This window comes from Amblyraja radiata, chromosome 26 (assembly GCF_010909765.2).
Source record: "Amblyraja radiata isolate CabotCenter1 chromosome 26, sAmbRad1.1.pri, whole genome shotgun sequence".
Taxonomy (NCBI): Eukaryota; Metazoa; Chordata; class Chondrichthyes; order Rajiformes; family Rajidae; genus Amblyraja; species Amblyraja radiata.
The window spans coordinates 28647241-28664600 of record NC_045981.1 but is presented as its reverse complement, the minus strand read 5'-3'; the positions used below and the strand labels follow the sequence as shown (position 1 = coordinate 28664600).

Genomic DNA, 17360 nt, shown 5'->3' with positions numbered 1-17360 from the left:
CAAGGTGGTCATGCTGATGGCTTTAGTGTCAGCCCAGAGGGTCCAGTCCTTGCAAAAGTTGCGGGTGGATAGGATGCTCACCTCTGATACTAGGTTCACCTTTTTTATTTATGACAACATAAAACAGAGTAGACCAGGGTCCTCGGGACAGAAATTACAATTTATGGCATAACCTGTGGACCCAGAGTTGTGTGTAGTGCATTACCTCCGACAGTATATGAAAGTTAGTAAGGGGCTTAGAGGTTCGGACTTATCGTTGTTGATTAGCCATAAGAAGCCACATAAAGGGTTTTCTACTCAGACTATCTCCAGGTGGCTTAAGTTAGTTTTACTTCATGCGGGTGTGGATACTAAAATATTCAAATCTCATTCCACCAGGGCTGCAGCGACGTCCGCAGCAAGAAGCATGGATGTTCCATTAGACCAGATTCTGTCGGCTGCAGGTTGGTCCTCAGCACGCACGTTTCAGGAGTTTTATAATAAACGTTTAGTGAAAAGGAGCGTGTTTGCTAGTTCAGTTTTGAGTTCAGTTGTATAGTCCCTCTCGGGTAGAGAGGTGACCACCGTTGTGTTGTTTTGTTTCTATATTAAATTGTTATTGTTTGAATACCATGACTGAACAGTTTCCATTTCTTCAATTGTCAACTATACAGTGTGTGAGGCATGGACTCGTTTCCACGGCATGGAGTCACAGAGCTTTAAAATCTTCACGTAGTCACTCATGTGACTCCGAAGTAAAATAGTAAGATTAAACGAGCTTACCAGTTTGAAGTTTGATCTTTATTTTATGAGGAGTTACGAGTGCCCTCCACTCCCAAACCTTTCCTCATAAAGCTAACTGGTATTTCTAGTTTCTTGAACCTTACTATTCTCCAGTCAATCGGTTCCGGTCTGTGACTCCACACCGCTACTTTGAAGGTTGATGCGCATGCGGGCTGACGGGCTCTTCACGTAATCCCTCATCGTAGCTCCTCATAAAATAAAGATCAAACTTCAAACTGGTAAGTTCTTGTTTAATCTTACTATTTTGAGTCTTGCACCGTTTGTTTGTGGGCGAGGACAGCGACCCTTCTCAAGTCAAGAGTGTTTCATTGTCATATGTCTCAGATAAAACAACGGCATTCTATCTTGCAGCAGCACAAAATAATATGTAAACATAGTACTCAGTATGAGAAACGAGAAAAAAAAGTTCTGTGTGTGTGTGTATATATACACATATGAAGAAGGGTCTCGACCCGAAACGGCACCTATTCCTTCTCTCCAGAGATGCTGCCTGACCAGCTGAGTTACTCCAGCTTTTTGTGTCTGTCTTCAACATATACACATACACACATGGTAGATACAAAGAACTGCAGCGTTGAAAGAAAAGTTTAGAGTATTTGTTTTACCATTGGTCATCCTTAAGGACATTGTCTGTCTAATCTATGTATTCTGTACATTTAATACATGAATTAGTTCAGTCCAGGCAGTTTACTTGCAACGGGTCAGAGGGCATAAACAATGAATTAAATCAACACGTCAGGGCATCACGTGCAACTCCTCAAAGTTGGATAAGTTTGGAAGAAGTTTATTTATAATCTTAAAAACAACTTCGATGTTGTAAACACCGAGGTTTGTTTGTAAGCAGTTGAATGCGAAGTCTGGGAGTTTAGTGGGGAGGAGGGAGTTGGCCGTGAGTGGCGCCGCCCACAAGGGGACGGGACGGGACGGGACTCCGGGCCGGGAGCTGCGAGCGGCGGCCCCGATGGAGATCTGTCTGGCCGGCAAACGGGCCCTGGTGACGGGCGCCGGCAAAGGTGCGGAGTCCCGGGGGTTGGGGAGAGGCTGGTGTCTGTGGAGGTGTTCTTTTGGGTGGGGAGAGAGGATCCTTTATGTGGGGGAGGAGAGAACGGTGGGTTTTGGGTGAGGGAGGGGAACAGGGTGCCTTTTGGGTGCTGGAGGGGTAAGAGGGTGCTCTAAGGGTGCGGGAGGGGTTGGTTCATTGGGTAGGAAGAGTCTTGGGGGGGGGGGGGGAAGAGGGAGAAAGTGTGTGCTTTGGGTGGTGGGGGGGGGGGGGTGGTTAGCGTGTCAATTGGAAGGAGTGGGAGCCGGGAGAGGGTGGTGAATGGAGGGTGGGAGGTAACCTAGTGGTCTGTGGGGAGGGGGGGTAGTTGCCTCGAGAGGGGAGGGGGGGGGGAGGGGGGGGGCTGCTGTTGGGAATGTGGAGCAGGGACTGCATTGAACTCGTTCTGTGGGTAAGGTTGATGGAACACCTGGACTTTGGGTCCTGAAGTGGGGAACAGAGGCTAAAGTCCATCTTTCTGTTACAGGGATCGGGAGAGCAACTGTCAAAGCCCTGCTGGCGTGTGGAGCTGAAGTGATTGCAGTGACCAGGACACAGTCTGACCTGGACAGCCTTGTGCAAGAGGTTGGTCAATTCCAACAGTGTTTCTTCTTACATAGACACAAAATGCTGGAGTACAGGCAGCATCTCAGAAAAACATGGATGAGTGAAATTTCGGGTCGAGACCCTTCTACAGAACGTCAGTCAGAAGAACGGTCTCGACCTCAAATGTCACCTATTCCTTTTCTCCAGAGATGCGGCCTGCGCTGAGTTACTCCAACATTCTGTGTTTATCTTCAGTGTAAATCAGCATCTGCAGTTCCTTCCTAAACTGTGTTTCTCCCGGCCTTCTGCTATGAACAGTTTCTGAATCCTGATGAACTGAATAGTGCTGTGAATTATGGACTCAAAGTGCTGGAGTAACTCAGCGGGTCATGCAGGTCAAAATCTCACTTCTTCTTCAGAAGGGTCCCACACCAAAATGTCACCTATCCATTTTCTCCAGAGATGCTGCTTGACCCGCTGAGTTACCACAGCATTTTGTGTTTATCTTTGGTATAAACCAGCATTTGCAGTTCATTGTTTATTAAAATAGTGCTGTGAATTAGCGTGAATAAAACAGAATTTAACTACAGGCAAGATGCTTGATTGATTAAAAAGTACAGGGTGGAAACAGGGCCTTTGCCATTGATGTCAACCATTGATCACCCTTTCACACTATGTTATCCCACTTCTGCATCCATTCCTTGAATAGTAGGAGAAATATAAAGTACTATTAATCTACAAACCCGCACGTCTTTGGGTTAAATGAGGAAAACGGAGCACCTGGGAGAACGTGCAAACTGCACATGGCCAACACCCAAGGTCAGGATTGAACCCAGGTCTCTGGGGCAGTGAGGCAGCAGCTCTATCAGTGACTTTTTAACCACCTCCTCTGCATGCATGAAGTGTTTGCCCACCTGGGCCACTGATGGAAACCACGAGACATCAGCACAGCCAGAAAGCCAGCTCAATTAGAGAGAGTTTAACTGGCAGAAGATAGACGCAAAAAGCTGGAGTAACTCAGCGGAACAGGCACATCTCTGGAGGGAAGGAATTGGCGACATTTCGGGTTGAGACTCTTCTTCAAACGATCTTAAGAAGGGTCTTGACCTGAAACATCACCCATTCCTTCTCTCCAGAGATTCTGCCTGTCCCGCTGTGTTGCTCCAGCTTTTTGTGACTATCTTCAGTTTAAACCAACATCTGTTGTTCCTTGTTACATATGGAGTTTAATTGTCATATGTACCAGCAATGGAACAATGAAATTCTTAATTGCTGCAACTTTACAGGCCTGTAAATGCAATAATACATAGATAACATAGAATAAGCAATAATACAATAAATTAATAACCATAGGTACACAAAATTGCTGGAGAAACTCAGCGGGTGCAGCAGCATCTATGGAGCGAAGGAAATAGGCGACGTTTCGGGCCGAAACCCTTCTTCAGCATCTGCAGTTCCTTCTTGAACAATTAATAACCATAGTTTAGATTTGGGTCCACGTGATTAACTTGCAATTTTAGTTTTCTCCTTACTCCTTTTATCTTTCTCGCTTTATACCCTGACTTTCCACCTGACCTAACTTCCATGAACATTCCTGCATTTTCTGTTGTTGAGCTAAACTAAATAGTGGAGTTTAAGTACTGGTAAATCCAATAGTGGCGTTTAAGAGGCTTTTAGATAGGCAAGGTATGGAGGGGTATAGATCATGTGAACACAGAGGAGATTAGTTTATCTTAGCATCGTGTCCGGCATGGACGCTGTGGGCCGAAGGGCCTGTTCCTGTGCTGTACTGTTCTGTGTTCTGTGATCAAGAATGTTATCACAGTTTATATAAAGCAAAGGTGTTTGTCTTTTAGTGTCCCAAGATACTGACAATCTGTGCTGACCTGAGTAACTGGGAGGCCACAGAGAGGGCACTGAAGGACATTGGTCGTGTGGATCTCCTGGTGAACAATGCAGCCGTTGCCCTATTGGAGCCGTTCCTGGAGATGACCCAGGGCGCAATTGATAAGTGAGTAATAAAATGTTAGACACAAGATGCTGAAGTAACTCAGCAGGACAGGCAGCATCTCTGGAGAGAAGGAATGGATGACGTTGTGGGTCAAGACACTTCTTCAGACTTCTCTCCAGAGATGCTGCCTGTCCTGCTGAGTTACTCCAGCATTTTGTGTGTATCTGGTGTAAACCAGCATCCGCAGTTCCTTCCTAAACAATAAAATATTAGAAACTTATCTTGGCCTTAAGGCCCATTGTCCTGGCGGCGACACTGGGTCTGAGTGGCGGTGGTCGGCCTGGCCAGGTGATGTTATTGATGTTCTCCACCGCTGCTGTGCTGCTCCGTGCCGCTGCAGGCCGCGTCCGATGCACACGCTCGGACTTGGAGCGCCGCTCGACCTAATGGAGTTCCAGGCTGCTGCAGGGCCTCCAGCGGCCCACTCCCACCAACTCCAACCCACTCCCATGCCTCCGAGACTTTGGCCTGTGAATGCATCACGCTTTGCCTCACACGGCCACCCGTTCAGCCTTCGTACACCAGGGGGCAGGACATGAGCCTCCAGGGCCACTCACCGCCAGCTCGAGGGTTGCAAACGGGATGAGTATCGAGCAGCAGTCGTTAGCGTGAGTGCTGTCCCTCCTGGGAGCTCCGTTTCAACAACAAACTCTTTCCAAATATGGCAACAACTGACATAGTCATGGAGAGAGTAGAACAGGGGCCCTGCAGCTCTGTGGAGCCCACAGGCGGTGTGAAATATCAGGCTGATTGCTTCATTATCTCGTTAGTGACTTTGTTTTGCATTGACTTTGCGGATCATTTGACATTAATGTGAAAGCTATGATGCATGTTTCACAGGTAAGAATATCACTGGACATGCATTAATTTAGAATCATAGAGCTTGGATACAGCATGGAATTATACAGCATTGGCCCTTGGGCCCAATTCGTCCATACCAACCAAGATATCCCATCTAAGCTAGGTCCACTACTTGCCCACACCTGGTCCGTATCCCTCGAACCCTTCAAGCTCTCTGTGTACCTGTTTAAATGTCTTTTCAATGTTATAGTATCTGCCTCAATTACCTCCTATGGCAGCTCATTCCATACGCACAACACACTCCATGTGAGAAATGTTTATCTAGTTTCCAGTTAAATCTTTTCCCTCTCACCTTAAATCTATGCAATCTTGTTCTTGATTTTCCCCATTCTGTTAAAAAAAAAAAAGGTCACTCTATAAGATCACCCCTAATCCTCCTGTGCTCCAAGGAATAAACGCCTATTCTGCCCAACCTCCCTCTCCCTATAGGTTTGGCCTTGGGGGATGGTCAGAGACCTGCAGGAGTTTGGGAATGATGAAAGAAAGGCATTTGCAATTTGATATGGAACTGAATAGCTGAGAACCAGTAAAAGTTGGATCTTGAATGATTGGTTTTGCCTAATTTGAAGTGAAAATTGTTTTACCACCATGGATAACTGCTTAAATGCATAATCTGTGCCATCTTAAAGTGTTGTCTGCAAAGCCAGTGACCTATCTCTGATGCATGAGGGACTTGCGGCCTGTGGGTCTGAGTCAGCAGCAGGTTGGCATGTTGGTTGACACTGTATTCTGCACTCTGGTATCTTTGTCTTTTCACCACCTTGTACCTGTTCTTTGTTTGACTGTACTTGGGTACAATATGATCTGATTTGACTGGATAACGCACCAACAAAAGCTTTTCCCTGTGTCTTGGTACACGTGCCGATAATAAACCAACACCAATCCCATTTACATCCTGTGCTGTTGATACCATTGGTATTGTCAGGGCACTTAGTTTTAGCAGATCACTGATTGTTATTAGCAAGTTGCCTTCAGGCTAGCCTTTGCTACATTGAAGCAAAGGTTTAGTGATAGTGATAAGTTCAGTGATTGTGTGTTTTGTCATTTTTACTATATGTAGGACTGCAAGGCAACAACATTTCGTTCAGACCGCAAGGTCTGAATGACAATAACCATATAACCATATAACAATTACAGCACGGAAACAGGCCATCTCGGCCCTACAAGTCCGTGCCGAACAACTTTTTTCCCTTAGTCCCACCTGCCTGCACTCATACCATAACCCTCCATTCCCTTCTCATCCATATGCCTATCCAATTTATTTTTAAATGATACCAACGAACCTGCCGCCACCACTTCCACTGGAAGCTCATTCCACACTGCTACCACTCTCTGAGTAAAGAAGTTCCCCCTCATGTTACCCCTAAACTTCTGTCCCTTAATTCTGAAGTCATGTCCTCTTGTTTGAATCTTCCCTATTCTCAAAGGGAAAAGCTTGATCACATCAACTCTGTCTATCCCTCTCATCATTTTAAAGACCTATCAAGTCCCCCCTTAACCTTCTGCGCTCCAGAGAATAAAGACCTAACTTATTCAACCTATCCCTGTAACTTAGTTGTTGAAACCCAGGCAACATTCTAGTAAATCTCCTCTGTAATCTCTCTATTTTGTTGACATCCTTCCTATAATTGGGCGACCAAAATTGTACACCATACTCCAGATTTGGTCTCACCAATGCCTTGTACAATTTTAACATTACATCCCAGCTTCTATACTCAATGCTCTGATTTATAAAGGCTAGCATACCAAAAGCTTTTTTTACCACCCTATCTATATGAGATTCCACCTTCAAGGAACTATGCACGGTTATTCCCAGATCCCTCTGTTCAACTGTATTCTTCAATTCCCTACCATTTATCATGTACGTCCTATTTTGATTTGTCCTGCCAAGGTGTAACACCTCACATTTATCAGCATTAAACTCCATCTGCCATCTTTCAGCCCATTTTTCCAAATGGCCTAAATCACTCTGTAGACTTTGGAAATCCTCTTCATTATCCACAACACCCCCTATCTTGGTATCATCTGCATACTTACTAATCCAATTTACCACCCCTTCATCCAGATCATTGATGTACATGACAAACAACAAAGGACCCAACACAGATCCCTGAGGCACCCCACTAGTCACCTGCGTCCAACCCGACAAACAGCCATCCACCATTACCCTCTGGCTTCTCCCATTCAGCCACTGCTGAATCCATCTTGCTATTCCTGCATTTATACCTAACAGTTTAACCTTCTTAACCAACCTTCCATGAGGAACCTTGTCAAAGGCCTTACTAAAGTCCATATAGACAACATCCACTGCTTTACCCTCGTCAATTTCCCTAGTAACCTCTTCAAAAATTCAAGAAGATTAGTCAAACATGACCTTCCAGGCACAAATCCATGTTGACTGTTCCTAATCAGACCCTGTTTATCCAGATGCTTATATATATTATCTCTAAGTATCTTTTCCATTAATTTGCCCACCACTGAAGTCAAACTAACAGGTCTATAATTGCTAGGTTTACTCTTAGAACCCTTTTTAAACAATGGAACAACATGCGCAGTACACCAATCCTCGGGGACTATTCCCGTTTCTAATGACATTTGAAATATTTCTGTCATAGCCCCTGCTATTTCTACACTAACTTCCCTCAATGTCCTAGGGAATATCCTGTCAGGACCTGGAGACTTATCCACTTTTATATTTTTCAAAAGTGTCAGTACTTCTTTTACTTTGAAACTCATAGTATCCATAACTACTCTACTCGTTTCCCTTACCTCACATAATTCAATATCCTTCTCCTTGGTGAATACCGAAGAAAATAAATTGTTCAATATCTCCCCCATCACTTTTGGCTCTGCAGATAGCTGCCCACTCTGTTTCTCCAATGGACCAATTTGATCCCTCGTTATCCTTTTGCTATTAATATAGCTGTAGAAACCCTTTGGATTTACTTTCACCTTACTTGCCAAAGCAACCTAATATCTTCTTTTAGCTTTTCTAATTTCTTTCTTAAGATTCTTTTTACATTCCTTATACTCCACAAGCACCTCATTTACTTCATGCTTCCTATAATTATTGTAGATCTCCCTCTTTTTCCGAACAAGATGTCCAATTTCCCTTGAAAACCAGGGCTCTTTCCAATTTTTACTGTTTCCTTTCAACTGAACAGGAACATAAAGATTCTGTACTCTTAAAATTTCCCCTTTAAATGTCCACCATTTCTCTTCTACATCTTTCCCATAAAACAAAATGTCCCAGTCCACTCCTTTTAAATCATCTCGCATCTCATCAAAGTTAGCCTTTCTCCAATCAAAAATCTCAACCCTAGGTCCAGTTCTGACCTTCTCCATAATTATATTGAAACTAATGGTATTGTGATCACTGGACCCGAAGTGCTCCCCAACGCATACCTCCGCCACCTGTCCCGTCTCATTTCCTAACAGGAGGTCCAGCACTGCCCCTCCTCTAGTAGGCACCTCTATGTATTGCTGCAAAAACTATCCTGCACACATTTTACAAACTCCAAACCATCCAGCCCATTTACAGAATGTGTTTCCCAGTCTATGTGTGGAAAGTTGAAATCTCCCACAATCACTACCTTGTGCTTACTACTAATATCTGCTATCTCCTTACATATTTGCTCTTCCAATTCTCGTTCCCCATTTGGCGGTCTATAATACACCCCTATAAGTGTTGCTACACCTTTCCCACTTCTCAGTTCCACCCAAATAGCCTCCCTAGATGAGCCCTCCAATCTATCCTGCCAAAGCTGCTGTAATATCTTCCCTGACTAGCAATGCAACACCTCCACCTCTTGCCCCTCCAATTCTATCACACCTGAAGCAACGAAATCCTGGAATATTTAGTTTCCAATCACAGCCCTCCTGCAACCATGTTTCACTGATCGCCAGAACATCATACTTCCAGGTGTCTATCCAGACTCTAAGCTCATCCACCTTTCTTACAATGCTCCTAGCATTAAAATATGCACATTTAAGAAACCCCCCGTCTCTTCTTCTCTGTTTATTTCCTTTTTTTTCTTAATAAAGGCTACTTGTTACTTGTTAGTAATCATTTTGTAATGCTTTAAGATTATTGCAAAAGGGATGAAGTGCCGTGGGGCCGGCGGGGCCATTGTGAATCTCTCCAGTCAGGCCTCCCAGTGTGCGCTGAAAGACCACGCCGTGTACTGTGAGTTCACCTTTTACTCATGGTCTTGTTCTGGGTGATTGTTTGATGTACAAGTCCAATGTGAAGTACCTTGTGTTCTTGCCCATTCTACATTCACACTCTCTGTATTTTTTTATTTTGGGTATTCCTGGAGGAACTCAGTGGGTCAGGCAGCATCTGTGGAGGGAACGGGCAGACAACACTTCGGGTCGGGACCCTTCTTCATACTGATGGACATGGGGAAGAATGCTGGATGAGAGAGGCGCTTCCTTCCCCTCCCATTCCACTCCATTAGTATGAAGGGTCCCAACACAAAACATCATCTGTCTAATTTCCTCCACAGATGCTGCCTGACCCGCTGAGTTCCTCCAGCACTGTGAGTTTTGTGCAATTCCAGTACCTGCAGTTTCTTGTCTCCACCATTGTTGACAATGAGCATTCTAAAAACTGTTGAAATTAGTAATATGTGGTAGCTCAGATGTTGGTCAGTTGATGTGAAATAGTGTGCAATGAGGCAGGATAAGTAACAAAGCATGACAATGAGATCTGTGTCCCAGTCAATAAACCTTGCTTGGGTGGAAATAGATTTCTCACTTTGCTTCTTAAAATGATTTGAAGAGCATCTTCACGACAGACCCCTGGCCTTCAATGATTATGCTGATGTGCCCAATAACTAAGTGGGCAGCACTGTGGCACAGCTGCTGCCTTACAGTGCCAGAGACCCCAGGTTCGATCCTGACCTCGGGTGCTGTCTGTGCAGAGTTTGCACGTTCTCACGGTGACCGCGTGGGTTTTCTCTGTGTGCTCTGGTTTTCTCCCACCTTCCAAAGACGTGCAGGCTTGTAGGTTAATTGCCCCTAGTGTGTTGGGAGTGGATGATAAAGTAGGATAACAGAACTAGTGTAAATGGGTGATCGATGGTCGGCATGGACTTAGTGGGCCGTTTCCATCCTGTGTTAGTAAATTAAACTAAACAATATGATCGGCTCCTTTTTTCCCCTGGGTGCAGGAGAAACATTCTTCTGTAACCTCCACCTAGCTCGTGAACTTAACGCAAATCCAAGTGTTTCCGAAGTGCAGTTCAGGAACCTACAGTGATCTATTTAACTATTGCTAGCAATCATTACTTAAGCTTTCTATCAGTTTTTGACCTTCCAATGAAGTGTTGCCATCTCCTAATACAGTTTGATAGAGGCAGCTTTCAGACCCAGTGGACATTCCATGGGTGAACCCAGATGAGAATTTTGATAAGTCTTTTCCATTAAACGGCCTTTCAATATTTCCAAGCTTGACCGTAGTCGCATACAATACACAATTGGCCACAGACTTTGGCCATAGTGTTTGTCCGTTGTGGTACCCTCAAGGGTGACACAGTGGGCAGCAGTAGAGTTGCTGACTCTCGCCGCCAGAGACCTGGGTTCGATCCTGACTACAGGTGCTGTCTCTACGCTGCTTGTTTGTATGCTCTCCCTGTGACCATGTGGGTTTCTTCCAATTTTCTCCAGTTTTCTCTCGCATTCCAAAGATGTGCAGGTTTGCAGGTTAAATGGCCTCTGTAAATTGTCCCTAGTGTGCAGGATAGGACTAGTGTATGGGTGATCACTGGTTGGCACGGACTTGGTGGGCCGAAGGCCTTATTTCGACAGTGTATCTCTAAACTAAAATAAAACAATGCCAAACTTTCAGAAACTGAATGCAGTTCCTCATTGGTGGGTTGATTGCAGACTCGTCACCTCTCATGTTTCTTGTTTGTCTTGGCTTTATCAGGTGCCACAAAAGGTGCTGTGGACATGCTGACTAAAGTGATGGCACTTGAACTGGGACCACACAAGGTAAGCACTGCATGTCCACACACACACTGAACCCTTTGATACCATCAATAGTTCTTCAAAAGATGTAGTAAAATCTAACCAGAATTGATTAACAGTATGAACAGACAACGTTTGAATGAGATTCTTCTTCAGAAGAAGGGTCCCGACCTGAAACATGGTCCGTCCATTCCCTCCACAAGTGCTTCCTGACCAGCATTTGGAGACATGAGGAACTGCAGACCCTGGCTTACAACAAAAAGACACCAAGTGCTGAAGTAACTCAGTGGGTCAGGCAGCATCTCTGGAGAACATGGATAGGCGAAGTTGGGGTCGGGAACCTTCGTCTGACCTGAAGCATCACCAAACCATGTGCTCCAGAGATGCTGCCTGACCATCTGAATTGCTCCAGCACTTTGTATCTTTTTTTGTAAACCAGCATCTTCAGTTCCTTATGTCTCCAAATGCTGGAGGAACTCAGCAGGTCAGGAAGCACCTGTGGAGGGAATGGACAGCCGACGTTTCAGGTCGGGACCTTTGTATCTTGTATCTAATGCTTCCTTTTATCTAATTCTTTATTATTTTAAGTTTCACCGAAATTACTTTTAAAGCGTTTCGTACTATGTTGGGATCCTGATGAAAATGCGATGAAGGCAATAGTATAAATATTGCACCATTCTTGTTGGTGCCGCTGGGCTGCATTAGTGCACCAGTTTGGGATGTACTTCAGCGAGCGTTCGCCACCAGATGGCGTGTGGGACTACATCTGTCTTAGAATGGATTTTTCTTTGAAGTGATGAGGAGGATTAATAGTAACGACAACAACTTTGCATGGCCTACTTATAATAATTGGCTGCACTGCTAAACGGGTGATGTAGCAATGTTATTGAACCACGCAGCTGTGACTTCAGACTCTGCTTTGTTCGGACAGTACAATTAGTGTCTGTGCTGACTTGGTGTAAATAGGTTTGCGGAGTGTTAACATTGAGGATGTTGCCTAAATACCCGCTGTTTGTAGTAACGGAGCGGCATGTTTGTACTTGGCCCAGATACGAGTGAATACAGTGAACCCCACTGTGGTGATGACGGCCATGGGCCGGATCGGATGGAGTGACCCGGCAAAGGCGTCAGGAATGTTGTCCCGTATCCCACTTGGCAGGTTTGCAGGTGAGTCGCGGAGCGTGGAACTTGGTCCTTCCGCCCACCTTTACACTTTAGAAATACAGCGTGAAACACGCCCTTTGGTCCGCGCCAACCAACGATCACCCCGTGCACTAACCCTATCCTATACACTAGGGACTATTTATAATATTTTTACCGCAGGCAATCAACCTACAATTTTTCACTGTATCAGTACATGTGACAATAATAAACCAATTCCCCCACCCCACCCCACTCCCATCAGGCAGTAGATACAGAAGCGTGAGCGTGTGCACCACCAGACTCAGGAACAGCTTCTTCCCTTCTGTTATCAGGCTTTTGAATGGTCCTTCCATAAGCTATTGTACTGTCCGATTCACCTCAATCCCATTGCAGATATTGGACTTTGTCTCTGGAACTGGTCCATTACACAGCTGAGAATTATTATGCTCAGCACTAGTGCACCGATTCCAGAGACCTCTGCTCTACCTATTGTATTTATGTATAGTATTATCTGATCTGATTGGACTGCATGTAAAACAAAGCTCTTCACTGTACCTCAGTACACAGGACAATACTAAACCTAAACCTACTCAGGACAGACAGCAGGATGAGGAGAAACATTGCAATGACTTTGCAACAAAAAGAAATGAGCAGGAAAAGTGCAGACACTGGTTATGACCAACATGCAACTTGTTGGGAGGTGAGGTAGAGATCTCCACCTTGTGTTTGGGGCACAACATCCTCACTGCTGTGGGGAGTCAGACAATGGCTCCATTCCCTTTGCACAGTTACACTGGCATGGCACTGAATTGTTTAGTTCTTCCCTGCAGAATCTTTTTTTTAATGTTTAGTCTATTGGCACATGTACCGAGATACAGTGACAAGCTCTTTTGTTGCATGTTATCCAGTCAGTGGAAAGACCATACATGATTACAATTGAGTGGACCACACTAGATACAGAATAAAGGGAATAATGTTTAGTGCAAAATAAAGTCTGATTAAATATAGTCCCAGGGTCTCCAATGAGGTAGACGGTAGACTCTGCCCCAGCCCATCTCCACTGGATGGGCACACGTTGAGTGTATATGTGCTGCTCTACATAGATTCTAGACTGACACTCAGTTGTCTCCTCATTTGCAGAAGTTGAAGATGTGGTGAACACAATCATCTTCCTCCTCAGTGACAAGAGCGCTATGATCACAGGAACCGCTCTGCCTGTGGATGGCGGGTTTCTTGCCTCCTGAGGCCATCTGTGAGTAAATGAGGGGTTTGTAAAAGCCGCTTGTAATTTAGTCTTGAATTATATTCTTTATTAAACAATCCATTGTTTAAACCTAGCAATTATAGACCTGTTAGTTTGACTTCAGTGGTGGGAAAATTAATGGAAAAGATACTTAGAGATAATATATATAAGCATCTGGATAAACAGGGTCTGATTAGGAACAGTCAACATGGATTTGTGCCTGGAAGGTCATATTTGACTAATCTTCTTGAATTTTTTGAAGAGGTTACTAGGGAAATTGACGAGGGTAAAGCAGTGGATGTTGTCTATATGGACTTTAGTAAGGACTTTGACAAGGTTCCTCATGGAAGGTTGGTTAAGAAGGTTAAACTGTTGGGTATAAATGCAGGAATAGCAAGATGGATTCAGCAGTGGCTGAATGGGAGAAGCCAGAGGGTAATGGTGGATGGCTGTTTGTCGGGTTGGAGGCAGGTGACTAGTGGGGTGCCTCAGGGATCTGTGTTGGGTCCTTTGTTGTTTGTCATGTACATCAATGATCTGGATGAAGGGGTGGTAAATTGGATTAGTAAGTATGCAGATGATACCAAGATGATACCAAGATAGTGGATAATGAAGAGGATTTCCAAAGTCTACAGAGTGATTTGGGCCATTTGGAAAAATGGGCTGAAAGATGGCAGATGGAGTTTAATGCTGATAAATGTGAGGTTACACCTTGGCAGGACATATCAAAATAGGACGTACATGATAAATGGTAGGGAATTGAAGAATACAGTTGAACAGAGGGATCTGGGAATAACCGTGCATAGTTCCTTGAAGGTGGAATCTCATATAGATAGGGTGGTAAAGAAAGCTTTTGGTATGCTAGCCTTTATAAATCAGAGCATTGAGTATAGAAGCTGGGATGTAATGTTAAAATTGTACAAGGCATTAGTGAGACCAAATCTGGAGTATGGTGTACAATTTTGGTCGCCCAATTATAGGAAGGATGTCAACAAAATAGAGAGAGTACAGAGGAGATTTACTAGAATGTTGCCTGGGTTTCAACAACTAAGTTACAGAGATAGGTTGAATAAGTTAGGTCTTTATTCTCTGGAGCGCAGAAGGTTAAGGGGGGACTTGATAGAGGTCTTTAAAATGATGAGAGGGATAGACAGAGTTGATGTGATCAAGCTTTTCCCTTTGAGAATAGGGAAGATTCAAACAAGAGGACATGACTTCAGAATTAAGGGACAGAAGTTTAGGGGTGACATGAGGGGGAACTTCTTTACTCAGAGAGTGGTAGCAGTGTGGAATGAGCTTCCAGTGGAAGTGGTGGCGGCAGGTTCGTTGGTATCATTTAAAAATAAATTGGATAGGCATATGGGTGAGAAGGGAATGGAGGGTTATGGTATGAGTGCAGGCAGGTGGGACTAATGGAAAAAAGTTGTTCGGCACGGACTTGTAGGGCTGAGATGGCCTGTTTCCGTGCTGTAATTGTTATATGGTTATATGGTTATATGAAGTTGAGTCTGCAATCAACTGATTTTTCCTGAGGAATCTATGAGGATGGAAAATGAAATACTAGAGGGTGTGGCTTTAAGGTGAAGGGGACAAAGTTTAAAGGTATGGGGCATGTTTATTACATGGTGGCGGGTGGGTGCCTGGAATGTGCTGCTGGTTGAGACAGATATGTTGTGGCATTTGAAAGGCTTTTGGACAGGCTCATGGATATGCAGAGAATGGAGCAGTATGGGTTATGGCAGGTAGATAAGTGGTCTTGGCATCATGTTTGGCACTGACATTGTGGGCAGAAGGGCCTGTTTCTGTGCTGTTCCATGTTCTACGTGTATGATGAACAGACTTATACCAGAACACAGCAGATTTTTTAAATTGTAGCTTTCTGCCCTTGAATTGCTGCATTTTACATTTATCTCAATTGTCCTTACCTTTGCTGTACACTCATTGTTAAAAATCTTTCATGTAGGGGATTGAATCAGCTTCCCTTTAGTTTGAAGCAGAGGTATACAAATTCTGAACGGTAAGAAACTATCGCAGTGGCAGAAATGTGTCACATCAGAGGCACCAGTTAAAGGGTAAGGAACAAAGAGTTTCCAGAAGATTCAGAAACAAGGAACTGCAGATGGTTTACAATAAAACACACAGTGCTGGAGTAAGTCAGCTGGCCAGGCAGCATCTCTGGAGAAGATGGATGGGTGACGTTTAGGGACTGATGTTCTCCCGCGATGCTGCTTGACCCGCTATGTTACTCCCGCACTTTTTGTTTTTTGTTTTACATGAGATTCACTTGTTTTTAAAAATCCTTAATGTAGAAGCCTCATCTCCAGCACACTAATTGGTTCCAAGAGTCAAATGAATCCCTTTTTTAAATTAATGCCTTGTATTCTGGTTTGCTCTTCAGTCTCCATTTCTCACTTGTTTCAATTTAGCCGAGTCTTCCATCCACACACTTTGATTCATTGCTGTGCTATCATTTTACATTGATTACTAACCCCTGCTCTCTGCACACTTCTCATAAATCCAGTCCTTGCATCCACTTAACGCCCCTTTCATCTATCAATGCTGAGCTCATCTTTGCATTTTTATTGCCTGGACTTGCATTTCTGGCCACCAAAATGGTCTTCATTAATTTCCCCGACTCATAAACTTCTAGCCCCAATCACTTTATTATGTGAGTTTTCCTCGCTGTTATCAGAAAACGTGAAAGTAGAAAGTGTTACATTTATAATAATGTTATTTTCCTAAATCTTCCCAGACTTTTGGGTTATCTATTTCTTTCACTAATCGGGACAAGTAGTATTGTCTTTTTCTTTTTAATTCATTGATATTTTCAAAAATCTCCATTGCTGGTACAAGCACAAATTATGAAGCAATGTGATCTGCCTCAAGGGATGTTAGGAAGGATTGGTAGACTTTTTTCATTGTTCCACACTGTACTATCCGACACCATTATGGTAAAGTCAAAGTCTGAAGGGTCCCAAACCAAAATGTCACATGTCCATTCCCTCCGCAGGTGCTGACTGACCCGCTGGGTTACTCTAGCACTTTAGTGTTTTGCTCAAGAACCCAGCATCTGCAGTTCCTTGTGTCTCCAGGGCAAAGTCATGATGGAACATTTAATTCTCCAATTTTAGTGAAATTGATACGTGTGGCGAGAAGTGAGAAGTGGAGACTGAAGGACAAACCAGAATACAAGGCACTTTGGTGCGTTTATCTTTGGCTAACTAAAGGCAATTCTACAGGGTCTAGTTAGCTTAGTTTTTTTTTAAAAAGCTTCAAAATGTGCAACTCTTCTATGATTTTGTCTCACACTACTTCAATCATCTTTAGCCCTCATCCATCCACCTGCCTATCAAAAGAAACCCATCGCCAGTATCCACCTATTACCTCCTACGCTTTGTCCTGACCTCTCCCACCCAAAACATCTCCTATCCAAGTTCTGCAGAGATGCTGCCTGACCTGCTGATCTACTCCAGCACTTTGTGTCCTTTTTTAAACCTGTACTTGATAGTCAGGATACACATGGGGCAAAGGGCATTCATTCTGTGCCGTGTTTAGACAGACTGCGCAGAAACAGGCCCACCGACCCGCGATCACCCTGTACACTAGCACTATTCTACACACTAGCGATAATTTACAACTTTTTTTACCGAAGCCAATTAACCTGTACCTCTTTTGAGTGTGGGAGAAATTCGAGCACCTGGAGAAAACCCATGCAGTCACAGGGAGAACACACAAACTTCATACTGACAGCACCCGTAGCC

The 17360-nt window shown here is 44.1% G+C and overlaps 1 protein-coding gene across 2 annotated transcripts in view; it reads left to right on the top strand.

The window, feature by feature from the left end:
• Positions 1-1659: 1659 nt before the first annotated feature.
• The window catches only part of dcxr (dicarbonyl and L-xylulose reductase), a 32297-nt gene continuing 16596 nt past the window's right edge, over positions 1660-17360 (top strand). Inside the window, exons 1-9 of one of the 2 annotated variants that reach the window (XR_004415858.1) lie at positions 1660-1796; positions 2310-2407; positions 4225-4379; positions 5177-5219; positions 9327-9426; positions 11173-11237; positions 12263-12380; positions 13497-13656; positions 15092-16860. Coding sequence is in view for 1 of the 2 variants with exons in the window: in XM_033044567.1 (XP_032900458.1) it covers positions 1745-1796; positions 2310-2407; positions 4225-4379; positions 5177-5219; positions 9327-9426; positions 11173-11237; positions 12263-12380; positions 13497-13600 (735 nt within the window). In the remaining variant the exon portion in view is untranslated. Of the gene's footprint in view, positions 1797-2309; positions 2408-4224; positions 4380-5176; positions 5220-9326; positions 9427-11172; positions 11238-12262; positions 12381-13496; positions 13657-15091; positions 16861-17360 lie in introns of those variants that run through there. The other variant, XM_033044567.1, reaches the window with a different exon arrangement.